The sequence below is a fragment of the Daphnia magna genome, linkage group LG2, assembly GCF_020631705.1.
Source record: "Daphnia magna isolate NIES linkage group LG2, ASM2063170v1.1, whole genome shotgun sequence".
Classification (NCBI taxonomy): Eukaryota; Metazoa; Arthropoda; class Branchiopoda; order Diplostraca; family Daphniidae; genus Daphnia; species Daphnia magna.
This window is the reverse complement of record NC_059183.1, coordinates 9,156,004-9,167,903: the sequence shown is the minus strand read 5'-3', so window position 1 is coordinate 9,167,903 and position 11,900 is coordinate 9,156,004. Positions and strand designations below refer to the sequence as shown.

Below are 11,900 nucleotides of genomic sequence, written 5' to 3'. Positions count from 1 at the left end.
GTTTCACACTAGGTTACCATGGACACCTGAAAATGTTGATACCTCTGTTAGTGGGATGGCTTATCCGGTTGCAAATTTCAACGATCAGTTGCGAAGTGATTTTTACCGCTATTTAACGTTGGACTTGAGCACATATTTGCGTAAGTAACCGCTTTAACGAACATGTGTAATATCTTTTACTCCTGTTTTCTACTAATTACAATAGAGTCAATACAAGGGATAGTCGATTTGAAATTGGACGAGAAATATGGCTGCGAGACTCTTGCTTTGCTACATTGGGAGCAGTTGCATTCCATTTTATTGCCCGATGAGGTTAAGAATTTTTACTTAGCTTCCAACGGATTTGAATTAACCTGGAAATTTCGCATAGCTGGTGGGTAAAGTATAAAGTGAAAAGTTAATTTTTAATCACTTTTTGTTGAATCACTGATTTCAACGTTCTGTTCAGATCATAATTATCCTGTGGGGAAAATGCATATCAACGTACTTACGGAGTTGTGTCCGGTCAATGAGCCTTTTAAAAGCCCTGATAAATATGATGGATCTACGCGTTTGTTTGTAATTGATACCAATTTTTCTCAAGGTAAGCCCGTTCGAAAGGAACACGAAAAGAAGAAAATCTAAGATTGTTCTATCGACATAGGAAGTGTCGTTCTGCTGATAACAAAAGGCACGATGAACAGCTCAGTTCATTACCTGAGTAGTCAAGGGCAACTACATCAAATAGCCGAAAGTCTAACCGCTTATCTCCGTCTTATGTTGCTTTATATGGGCCTGCCTGATTGGCCACTAGTCCACCTGAAAATGGAACTTTCTTACTGGAACAAAGTATCAACGACCTTCATGCACTTTATTGTTAACAAGCCGTATGGAGCCTGTAGTTTGCATACAGGCTTTACTTTTGTCGATTCCATTTCCGCAATATCTTATTATTAATGTTAACTTAAATTTTTATTACAGCAATTGTATGCCTACTTCGCGCCATACCTTTCCCATCCCAACTGGAAATCAGAGGAAACGGAAAATCGGACTGCTTATCCAGTCAACGTACTCGATAAGAGCATTTTCAAAGCAAACAAAACACCAAGATAATTATTTGTAAACGTGGAGGAAGGACATAGCAATAAACTGGGTGTCGTAATAGACTATCGCCAATTGCAAACTGGTATATTTGATTTATACTCAATGTATAGGAAGACGACTGGTTGTTTTCATTAAAAAACCGTTGCATAAATATTTAAAGTCACGATCCATTGACCGTCTGCGCAGACACCAGAATGTAGGCACTAGTTTAGACCATATCCGCAAGTGCGCAGTAGGCCACTGGGTTTGTAGGGGGAAGACCGAACGAGGGAGGAACTGTGCTACCATAAACATCGTAGCCCGAGATATGTGTGTGTTGCGTAGCGATAACACGTTGTTCCAGATTGCGTAATACAGATTCACGCAGCTAGATGGCATGGACAGTAAGCACAGCAAAATGGAGGTTATTGTTGTCTCCCTCGACAGTTTGTTTAATTAACGCAACTGAAAAATCGGATTTACCAGAATGATTACAGTGATGGACGGACATAAAAACATAAATCACGTAGAAGACCACTGCTTAGACTTTCAAAACGTTACTATTCCATCAGGTACATAACTAAGAGTATTTATTCATTACACCAAAAGCTTGGCTTGCCGTACTTTTGCGTGTCTCGTAGTTTGTTTATTTTGTTATTGTTTTTTTTTTTTTTTTTTTTTTTTTTAATATATATGTATATACATTTTCTCTCCTGAAACTACAGGAAGCACTTACATTCCCGGCTCGGACCCTTGCGTTTTATGTCTTTGTGAACATGGGAAAAATCTTTGGTGTCAGGCTGTTCGTTGTGCAGCTTCAGAGGTTACATTTTCTATTAACTTTATGAAATTTCAATAACTAATCTCTTGTCTTGGTAATTTTTTCAGGATTGCTTATTCTATACTACAGGAAAATCTTGCTGTGAATTCATATGTATGGATAGAGTTGTCGAAGGTTAGTTTGATGAAAAACATAAAGTTTATTTGAAAACACAAGAACTAATGTTATTATTGCATTCAGTCATATGTGGCTTCTGCTTACTCTCCCTACTGATGATTGGTATATTTGTCTATTACCTGCATAGAAAGAACCGTAAAATGGCAACAGGTGACAGTTCTGTGAAAAAGCAACTTTGTCTTACCTCATCCATAAATAACTATTTATTTAAAACTTCAGGCACATTGCTGAACAAGTCTGACGCTGATGTGGCATTAGTCGACCATTCGTCCATCTACGAAAAGAAAGTGAAGATTTAGATGTGTTAATATTAAGTTTGCATGAATCTCGTTCCCGTTAATTCTGAATATTTTAAGCCAATCTATTACTCGATAATTATTATAACATTATGATTGTCCTATTATACTATTTATCACGTTTCTAGAAAAATGCGGTCTTTGTACCCTTCTGTTGGGCGTATTGTGTTCCTTAGGGAATAATGACGATATGAAGAGCGTCAAATGGTGTGTAGCTCCGTTATTATATATCCGTTTTCAATAAACTTCGTATAGCTAGAATTAGGGTTACTTCTTTAGTATTTTAGGCGTTAGGAAATACGAGATCCAAAAATATAATACACCCACCACTGAAAGCGTGAAAGGATAAGCTTTCTTCAAACATCGGCTTCAAAGGTTGGGCGCAGAGTAAATGTAGACACTACTGAAAATGGTCTGGTGCGTATTGTTTACATCTACTACCCATGCACAGCCATAAAATTTTGCCAAGCTTGGCACGCATTTTTACGGCGCCGAACTAAAAACACAAAAGAACAAAATCGGAAAAAGTTTTAGTCTGTATATAAAAAAATAAAAAAATAAAATATTGGTATGTAATATCTATCCTATCCTTCATGATCTATGATGTCTAAAATGTAAAAAAATTATTATTTAAGGGCATTATTTGTATGGCTTTATAATTAATTAGTGTGAGAGAGAAGAAAACATCGATCTACTAATACCGGAAACATGGCTACATGCATCTTTGAAAGAAACAAACAACACAAGTTTGTAAAAAGTTTATTGTCTTTTTCGATGGAAGGTCTGAATTTTTAGATCTAGAAACGTGTTTATTGCCTTTGCATTCCTTTCCATCTTTGTATGAAAAAAGTTTGATGGCTCTACGGGGTAAAAGACATTGCCATACCCATGATCAACCCACGACTTCCTGTGGTGTAGATCTAGCATCTGTACGATCTAGGTGGCAGGTCAGTCGTCAGGTCTTGCATTTGTTTATCTACCCAGTTCCATTTCTTAATAAGCAGTGTCAGTCGTTTTAGCGAGCTGAACGCTGCGGTATACTCATGGTTATCTGGATTATACCTGCCGTACGATAAAGTGTTCTTATCAAAGTGATTGTTATCACCGCCAAAAATAATTTTTAGATTTTTTCTTTCACGTGAGGCGGTTTATTTACAAAATAGAGTACCTTAATACTCTATATGGCTTTGTTACTATCTAACTTTTCAAAGTCAAGTTCCCGAGTCGACCTGCAATTTGAAAACTGGATAAATTGACAAACAGGAAAATATTGCTATCCTATTCTTTTCGTGACTTGGCGTGACGTGATTCCCAGGTAAACTGCTTAGCCAATTAATTCTTAGAGGAAACTAGTGCTGGTTTTAATAAATATTTACACACAACAACTTTAGAATGCCTGGTGAAAGGTTCCTTGTTGCCACTCCTGATAGCTCACAGGAGGATGAAATTGGAGTTTTTGGAGAGAGCTGCCAAGATATTAATGGAAGGACAATCACTGGTGGGAATCATTATGTTCCAGGTCCTGATTCATGTACAGTCTGTCTTTGTGATGGAGGAAAACCAAAATGGTGCCAGGCTGTTTTGTGTGCTGCTCCCAAGGTGCCTGTGAACAATTTGATTTTAATTGAAAATTTTATATGAAATAATATAAGACTAACTTTAGCTTAAAGATATTTTTTAATAAATTTTTTTGAATTTCAAACACCTTTTCATTTCAACATTTCTGTATGAATATTTTCCAGGATTGCAAATCCTTCAGAATTGGAAGTTCTTGCTGTGAATTTATTTGTTTGGACAACACTGAAGGGGGAAACGATGAAGGCTCAGTGGATGTCACCTGGGGAGGTGACACCTGGATTGGTGGTGATTTGGGTTTCCGTTTAGTTGCAACTGCCATAACTGCTGTACTTTCACTTGCTCTGCTAGTTTTCCTTTTTTATCGTTTAAAAGACGACGTGCACGGAGGCACTCAGGTAATTAGAATGATTAATTTATAATTTTTAAAACATTGTCAAAAGCAAAATGTTACTTTTACCACATTAGCTTGCCATGAGATGGAAGGTGACACAATTCCATCTAGTAGCATAGTTAGTTATGACCATGGAGACCTTACAAGTAGTACTGGGCATTTGAGCAGGTAGTAGTATTGGGCATGTTGTACACAAGAATCCATCTTTAATTGATGACTCATTACTCTCAAAAAGACAACCCCAACCATTGATAAATCTTGGGGAGCATCAATCTCCAATGTGTGTGATGTGGAAACTACCTAGTTCATCTGCTACAGATTATCCGCCACCATACTCTGAAAATCCAACGAACCGTCTAACAATTGAAGATCACGAAACCATTCGTGAAACAACAAGTGAACAAATGCAAACAAAGCATAATCAACAGCATTATTGTAAGCATTACATTTATAGGTCTTTTAGCTGTTCCATCGGCTCCGTCAAATGATTTGGTGAATGACGCGCCACTCAGTCACGTATCGTTGGTGCGACGGAGCAATGATACATTAGATTCCGGCGATTTTTTGGACGCTGGTACTCCTCCGCCTAGCTACGCCGAAGTTCTTGCCTCTATTTCCACTCCAGCTATGAACGAGATCGAAGAAAACTTCTCACCAGTCAGAGGTAAGATCAGTTTTTAAGCCTAGAAAACGGTACAGCCGTTGAATTTTAAACCATCTTAACAGAAGATGGGGACGAGCTTCCTTCTGCTCAATGGAGGAACAGTTTGAACCTACCAAGAGAACGTTCCCCAGCCGAAGTTGCCATTCAACGATTCAGCCTACAACTTGCCCTGGACTGCTCAGATACAAGCAGCTGCACAAGCAGTTCGAGCCACGTCCAACCTGGGACTTTGAGCACTTCTTCCTCTTCATCTGCCGCATCAATTGTCCATCTTGGCTCTCATTGATTTTGTCTACTAATCCTATAGCAGCATCAAGTATCTACCTAAAGCAGTATTTAGTAAAAAAAAAAAAAAATCTGCTACTTCAGTCTAGAAGATCTCGTTTGACTGTTTATGTATTGATTCTGCTCTCGTTGTCTCTTTTTTACTCGCATTTCTTTTTTTTTAATGCGACTATGTGGGGCTTCTCCATGTATTTTTTTTTTCAAAGGCCTTCACGTGGTTAACATTTTGTTTATCATTTAGGTAATTTTCTACTTGAAAATTTTTCATTAATTATGATTTATAAGGTTTTCTTTCCCGAAACATTGATAACCTTCGTTACAATGTTTCGATTATGTAAAGCAAGTTCGTAGAATAGGGATTCGAAAATCACAGTCACCTATTGATGGGCACATACGTCATTAATAATCCTCATGGCAATCCAGCCGGTGACGGTAGGTGCTTGTAGAGCAGATTTCTCGTGCTATTTAATCACGCCCCCTAATTTCAGAATTGTAATGGTAGTCTAATGTCTACTGCCGACCACTTTCGAACAAACAAATAAATTGAGTTGAAGTGTACTTTTGTTTGTTTTTTGTTTTGTTTTTCGTTTTAATTTAAGACGGTTTTTTAAGCGCTTGTAACCGGAGCTTTTTTGTCGCTTCGTCGCAATCGATGAGTCACGTGACTTTGACCAGCTGATTTTCATCAATTCTCCGCGGACGACTTGTCGTCAGTCAGTTTGTCTGCTCTCCTGTTCTTGTTCTGTGCATTGTGCGTTGGGCGTGAAGACTACATTTTTCGAACAATTGGTGCAATTTTTAAATCTGAAAAGTTGCCCAAGCTACGAAAGGTTTTATCACCGTAAAGTAACAAGATAAGAAAAATTTGTATGGCCGAAACTCGTGTCTATGGTTATGAGCCTAATAGTGGGCTTAATAACGCAATGGTACGTGTATATGTAGTGATTCTGAAAAAGAAATTTTTTGAGCTGGACAGATCTGGTCGGATGCAGATTGTTTTACTGTCTTTTTTTTTTAAAGAAGGTTTGTTTGTTTAGTAGTTTGTATAATTTTTGTTTGTTTGTTTAGCCTGAGCCTACAAGTTTACTTCGTTTACGCGTAATTGCTGGACATAACCTTTGTAAGAAAGACATATTTGGTGCAAGGTAATAAATTTTGATATGAAATATCTTTCTGTTTTTCAAATTTTGTTGGCTCATGATTTTCCTTGAAATTTAGTGATCCTTATGTAAGAATTGACTTGGTGGCAACTAATGGAGAGCAAGTGATTGATTCAGTGTTAACAAAAACGAAGAAGAGGGTAAGTTGAAATCAAGAAGGAATTACTAATGTTTTATTTTAAAGTTAAGAATTTATTCTTGCAGACATTAAATCCAAAATGGGATGAAGAATTTATCTTTCGTGTTAAACCTTCAGAGCATAAGCTAGTGATGGAAGTGTTTGATGAAAATCGCTTGACACGAGATGACTTCCTTGGAATGGTGGAACTTCCATTAGTAGGACTTCCTAAGGAACTTCCTGATACAAGCATACCCAGAAAATATTACATTCTTCGACCACGAAGGTCCGTTTACATTGACGTATTTGTTATATTTTCCGTCCCACCTACAATCTTTTTGTGTTTATTTTCGAAGTGCTCGCTCCAAGGTCAAAGGACATCTCCAACTATACCATGCATACATCCCTGATCCAAATGAAGTCTCGGAAAGTACGGTAGCCACCGCTTTGCCCGCTGCCACAGAACCGCAAAGTCAGGATCCCGAACCCGGTTGGGAAATGGTAGACTCGACAGATGGGGGCACCAGTGTTGGTCAGGCACAAGTAGAGCAGCCCGCCAGGGTAAATAGGATTTCTTCATAGAATTTGTGTATTGGTGCTTGACTGCCCATTTAATGATATTTCTGCAATACAGCCCATTTACGTTCAGGGAAGCTCTTCCACTCCAGAAGTAGCCAACGCCACGACGCAGTCGGCCCCTCTACCTTCTGGTTGGGAAGAACGTCAAGATGCTAACGGGCGAACCTATTACGTGAATCACATTGCTCGCACCACTCAATGGGAGAGACCGTCTATCCAGCCGGGTAAGGGAGATGCATGTAAAGCTTGTTATGTCACAAAAATCACCAAGAATTTTTTTCTCATAAAAGCCGTGATTCAGGAGCAGCAATTGGCACGCGAACGTAACCTCGAAACAGCTGGGTCAGATATGCAACGTCGCTATCACATATCGGACGATGCCCATCCACTTCAAGCTGGATTAGATGCAGCCGCCGGTATTGCTGATCAGGTACAGTAAATCTCGTTCTTCTTGGGTGACCGTTTACATTTTAATGAACTTATAAAATCTGGCTCTTTCTTCTGCATGCTTCTTCGGAAAATAATGAAACTATTTGAGGAGGATGAGTATGAAGATGATGAACTTGATGATTATTTTGATGACGATGATGAGCTAGATGATGATGATGAATACGATGAGTATTGGGATGAAACTGCAGAGGGCGATGAACAGGTTTGCCTATCCTCTCTGTGCATTGCTACAGTCGTAGAGACAGCTAGATTATGCGACGTAGATTGGCGATCTAATGTATATAGTCGTATGGAGCGTGACGGGTTTTTATTTACTCGATCCTGTTTTGTTTTTGTTTTTTTCTGTTTTGTTTTTAGTTAAGAGAGGTACAAATTAACGGAAGTCCAAGACCTAGTCCGGCGTCACCTCGTCACTCCGTAACGGTAAATTTTAAACCAGCATCTATTTCTTCCCCTTTTTGGAAAGAGTTGACCCTGCTCATGACGTGCTTTTCAATTCTTTAGACCATTGAGGGAGAACAGGTTGCTAATGGTACGTCCTCCACTCCAACTAGACCTGCAGTTGTGCCTAATAGTGATGGCTTACCCCCAGGTACGTTAAAAATTTAACATTACGAAAAAAACAAACAATAATAAGAAAAATTAGTAGCAATACTCATAATTTTAATCGTTCGGCAACATAAGGCTGGACTGTCCAGGTTGCTCCGAATGGACGACTATTTTTTATCGATCATAACAAACGAGCCACCACTTGGGTGGACCCAAGATCGGGTAGACCGTCGACACTACCTCGTCAGAATCAGTATGTCCAAACGTTTTTCGTAGGGTTTCTAAAAAAAAATGGAAAAATAGTGAACAATAACAACAAGTTTAATGAACCTAAATTCTTGCAGGAGTCCTGGAAACAAAAGTTTCCAAGAAGAAGCGCTAGGGCCACTTCCAGAAGGCTGGGAGGAACGAATCCATTCCGATGGAAGAATCTTCTACATCGATCACAGTAAGTAGAAAGTGGCCGTCAGGTGGTAATCGAAACGGCTGACGTAAAACGTTTTTGACATGCAGATACCCGAATTACCCAGTGGGAAGACCCACGTATGTCGAATCCTAACATTGCTGGCCCGGCTGTTCCATACTCACGCGACTATAAGCGGAAATACGATTTCTTCAAGTCGCAACTTAAGAAACCAGTAAATTGACAACTGTTTAGAAAATAAGTAGTTGTTGAATTTTTATCTTTCGGTTCGTAATTTTCTTTTATTTTGCCTTCAGGCAAACATTCCCAACAAATTTGAAATTAAAGTTCATCGAGCTTCAATTCTGGAAGACTCGTACCGAATTATCAATACCGTCGCACGGCCAGAGCTGCTCAAGACAAAACTTTGGGTGGAATTTGACGGTGAAGTCGGACTCGATTATGGTGGTGTTGCTCGCGAATGGTTTTTCCTTCTCTCTAAAGAAATGTTCAACCCATACTACGGCCTCTTTGAATATTCTGCAATGTAAGTTTAGAATAAGTCGTAATGCATACGAGTGTCAATCGAGACGTCATCATTTATCATTTTCTCTGCAGGGACAACTACACGTTGCAAATCAACCCAATGTCGGGACTGTGTACCGAAGATCATCTTTCCTACTTCAAGTTTATTGGCCGTGTAGCTGGTATGGCGGTTTACCACGGCAAACTGCTTGATGGATTCTTCATTCGCCCCTTTTACAAAATGATGTTGGAAAAGCCCATCGAATTAAAAGATATGGAGTCGGTTGATACCGAATATTTCAACTCACTTGTTTGGATCAAAGAGAACGATCCGAGTGAGTTGGATCTTAATTTTGCTGTCGACGAGGAAAGCTTTGGCAAAACCATTCAGCGAGAGCTAAAACCCAACGGAACGAATATTCCTGTCACCAATGACAACAAACATGAATACATCAAGTAAGCGAATATTAATTTTTTTTAAAATAATTACTTGTCTTTCCATAACGTGTTCAACTAATTAATAACTGTTGCGTACTGTTTACGTTAACAGCTTGGTGATCCAGTGGAGGTTTGTGTCTCGCGTTGAGGCTCAGATGCGTGCCTTCCTCGATGGTTTCAAGGATTTAATCCCACTCTCCATGCTTAAGATCTTCGATGAAAATGAACTCGAATTATTGATGTGCGGGATTGGCACCATCGACGTCAAAGACTGGAGAGAACACACAAATTACAAAGGCGATTACAATGCCAACCACATGGTGGTGCAGTGGTTCTGGAGAGTAAGTGCCACTCTAATTTGTTGTATTTTTTATTTTATTAGCGTCATAGAAACGTAATTCTTGACATTTCTTTTTCAGGTGGTTTTATCGTTCAATCCGGAAATGCGTTCTCGTGTCCTACAATTCGTTACGGGGACATCTCGTGTCCCGATGAATGGATTTAAAGAACTGTATGGAAGCAATGGCCCACAACCATTTACAATCGAAAAGTGGGGTACGCCAAACAATTTTCCTCGTGCTCATACATGGTAAGTCTCAAAGCCATTTATTCTTTGACATGGAATTGAAATGAGAAATGTTCTGCTTCTCCAATTCAGTTTCAATCGTTTGGACTTGCCACCCTATGAGAGTTACCAACAGTTAAGAGAGAAGTTGATCAAAGCCATTGAAGGATCCGAAGGATTCGCTGGCGTAGATTAAACTGCCGCTCATCTATTGGAAAGGGATTCTTGATTGCACGTGTTTTTGATTTTTTTCCTGTAGAGTTTCTCTGGTTCCAATTAATATCCTCCTTCCCTCCCACTGTAAGATGTGTAAGGTCATTCATTCCACCGATGGTTCGTGTCGTTTAGTCGATTTCTATCCTTTGCCCCGAAAAACGATCCTGTTTGTTTCCGATTCTTATGGATGGCTAATCCCTCCCCCTTCCTTGGGTAGTGTACAGTTGGTATTTTTTTTTTTTTCAATCTCTTTTTGCATATCTTTCTCTCTCCTTCTGCCTATTTCTTTCTCTTTTTTTTTTATAAAGAAAACGTGAACTCCGACATGCCTGCACATGTGTGTCCATGAGCAGAGCGCACGGAGTTTCATTCTGGGGTTTCGACTTCTGCCATTTCGAGCATCACCTAAGAGTTGAAACGAAGAAGGAAGTATTTCCCTTCTCTTTTTTTTTCTATTTTCCATCCAACCCGTGTTTGGTACTATTGTTGCAATATTATTAATCACAGCATCACTTAATTTTGGCCCCGTCGCGTCGACGTAATCCCGACATTTGCCCGCGTGCGTTGTTTTTTCTTTTCTTTTTTTTTTTTTCCTTCCGGTCTAGTTTGTCGCGACTATTCTACGCAGTGTGATACATATTATTATACAGTATACCCTCTTCTTTATTATTACAATTTTTTTTAATCTTCTTCCTTCCCGGTAAACGAAAAAAAATGATTAAATGATTCATATTCGCATCATATTTAACATTTTGGTTCTCTTCGTTTGGGGGGGGGGGGGTTTCTCCATTACTTTTTTTACAGCAATAACAAGCCCTTCCCGACTTTTATGCGTTCATAAGAAGATTTAAAAATATCTTCCCAAATTCAATACATGAGAGCTATTTACTCAATACGTAATGGCACTCGGCCCATTTACTTTCTTGGGACAGGATTCAATTGACGGCTAATGGAGCACAAAAAAGACGGTTTAGTATAAATCATACCAAATTCAAGAAGCCAAACGAAACGGTGCTACATTCAACGCCATTAATATGCTTCCATCTTCTTTTGAAGTACCATATGGCTGCCACTCGCGCTGATAACGACGGGGTTCGGGACCTTTTTTTCTTTTTTTTTTCCAGTTTTCTTTCGTAATTGACAACTCTCTAGTTATATGTTGTCTGATTTGTACTACTAACCCTGGGGCTTGTTCATTCTCATTTTAGGTTTCTAAACCGTGCGCAATTATCCGCAAAATTATTTCTTTGAATGCTTAATTATGTAAGTTTACAGTCAAAGATTTTCTAGGTTACACTCGAGGTGAGTAGTTGATAGGTCAGTTAAAATCCAACTGTACCAAATCAGTCTGGCAAGGATACGACAAATCGTTCGCGTTGCCCAGGTCTCTACCTTAAAAGTAGGTGAGTCCGGCAAAGACGTACTTTTGCGTTTCCAATTTGCATGATAATGTACGTCGATGTACACTGCCCTTCACACATTCGTTTACCTCTGTGAGTTAGACGGTGCGTACGATCTGTCATTTCGAATCTTTTCTGGGCTGTTTAAACTCTTGATGAAATGGAATTCGATCGATTAATTGATTAAAGCAACTTGAGTTTTAGCATTTTCCAGTCTAGAAAGTTGAAAAAGTACGTTGCATAAAGCTGGCGCTGGATCCCTG

The 11,900-nt window shown here is 39.1% G+C and overlaps 4 protein-coding genes and 1 long non-coding RNA gene across 8 annotated transcripts; 4 read left to right on the top strand and 1 right to left on the bottom strand.

Annotated features, from left to right (window-relative positions):
- The first annotated feature begins 4 nt into the window (after window positions 1-4).
- Window positions 5-1,155, top strand: LOC123469965 (tubulin polyglutamylase complex subunit 2-like). The gene is made up of 5 exons (XM_045169348.1): window positions 5-140; window positions 206-373; window positions 449-583; window positions 644-866; window positions 961-1,155. The coding sequence occupies exons 1-5, from the start codon at window positions 56-58 to the stop codon at window positions 1,100-1,102; spliced, it is 753 nt and encodes a 250-aa protein (XP_045025283.1). The 5' UTR covers window positions 5-55; the 3' UTR covers window positions 1,103-1,155.
- Window positions 1,156-1,368: 213 nt separating this feature from the next.
- LOC123469966 (integral membrane protein DGCR2/IDD-like) lies at window positions 1,369-2,577 on the top strand. The gene is made up of 5 exons (XM_045169349.1): window positions 1,369-1,634; window positions 1,788-1,885; window positions 1,951-2,017; window positions 2,084-2,170; window positions 2,240-2,577. The coding sequence occupies exons 1-5, from the start codon at window positions 1,550-1,552 to the stop codon at window positions 2,317-2,319; spliced, it is 417 nt and encodes a 138-aa protein (XP_045025284.1). The 5' UTR covers window positions 1,369-1,549; the 3' UTR covers window positions 2,320-2,577.
- On the bottom strand, window positions 2,023-2,801 carry LOC116915819. Its single transcript, XR_006643254.1, has 4 exons — window positions 2,644-2,801; window positions 2,464-2,571; window positions 2,205-2,294; window positions 2,023-2,139 (listed from the first exon to the last, which is right to left on the bottom strand). It is a non-coding gene; the product is annotated as an uncharacterized LOC116915819 (long non-coding RNA).
- A 437-nt stretch (window positions 2,802-3,238) lies between these two features.
- LOC116915816 (integral membrane protein DGCR2/IDD) lies at window positions 3,239-5,792 on the top strand. Its single transcript, XM_032920947.2, is given in 9 exon segments — window positions 3,239-3,383; window positions 3,441-3,631; window positions 3,708-3,915; window positions 4,059-4,257; window positions 4,260-4,289; window positions 4,360-4,453; window positions 4,521-4,681; window positions 4,740-4,949; window positions 5,012-5,792. Coding segments are annotated over 7 exon segments (1,125 nt in total). The 5' UTR covers window positions 3,239-3,383; window positions 3,441-3,631; window position 3,708; the 3' UTR covers window positions 5,236-5,792.
- Window positions 5,793-5,926: 134 nt separating this feature from the next.
- LOC123469963 (E3 ubiquitin-protein ligase NEDD4-like) lies at window positions 5,927-11,130 on the top strand. 4 transcript variants are annotated; one of them, XM_045169343.1, is made up of 18 exons: window positions 5,927-6,160; window positions 6,303-6,379; window positions 6,453-6,534; window positions 6,599-6,798; window positions 6,869-7,073; window positions 7,147-7,315; window positions 7,382-7,521; window positions 7,630-7,743; window positions 7,899-7,964; window positions 8,046-8,133; window positions 8,226-8,343; window positions 8,435-8,538; window positions 8,604-8,728; window positions 8,811-9,040; window positions 9,112-9,474; window positions 9,569-9,797; window positions 9,876-10,045; window positions 10,115-11,130. In XM_045169343.1, the coding sequence occupies exons 1-18, from the start codon at window positions 6,104-6,106 to the stop codon at window positions 10,215-10,217; spliced, it is 2,640 nt and encodes an 879-aa protein (XP_045025278.1). In that variant the 5' UTR covers window positions 5,927-6,103; the 3' UTR covers window positions 10,218-11,130. The 4 variants fall into 4 exon arrangements, with proteins under 4 accessions (XP_045025278.1, XP_045025279.1, XP_045025277.1 ...); XM_045169344.1 differs by having other exon boundaries at window positions 6,584-6,798; window positions 7,162-7,315; XM_045169342.1 differs by having other exon boundaries at window positions 6,584-6,798.
- The last annotated feature ends 770 nt before the right edge of the window (window positions 11,131-11,900 follow it).

Coding starts and splice junctions, on each gene's coding strand:
- LOC123469965 (XM_045169348.1), top strand. CDS start 56: ATGGCTTATCCGGTTGCAAATTTCAACGATCAGTTGCGAAGTGATTTT. Junction 141..205: donor GGACTTGAGCACATATTTGC/GTAAGTAACCGC, acceptor TAATTACAATAG/AGTCAATACAAGGGATAGTC. Junction 584..643: donor TGATACCAATTTTTCTCAAG/GTAAGCCCGTTC, acceptor CTATCGACATAG/GAAGTGTCGTTCTGCTGATA.
- LOC123469966 (XM_045169349.1), top strand. CDS start 1,550: ATGATTACAGTGATGGACGGACATAAAAACATAAATCACGTAGAAGAC. Junction 2,018..2,083: donor TATGGATAGAGTTGTCGAAG/GTTAGTTTGATG, acceptor TATTGCATTCAG/TCATATGTGGCTTCTGCTTA. Junction 2,171..2,239: donor GAACCGTAAAATGGCAACAG/GTGACAGTTCTG, acceptor TTAAAACTTCAG/GCACATTGCTGAACAAGTCT.
- LOC123469963 (XM_045169342.1), top strand. CDS start 6,104: ATGGCCGAAACTCGTGTCTATGGTTATGAGCCTAATAGTGGGCTTAAT. Junction 9,041..9,111: donor CTCTTTGAATATTCTGCAAT/GTAAGTTTAGAA, acceptor TTTTCTCTGCAG/GGACAACTACACGTTGCAAA. Junction 10,046..10,114: donor TTTCCTCGTGCTCATACATG/GTAAGTCTCAAA, acceptor TCTCCAATTCAG/TTTCAATCGTTTGGACTTGC.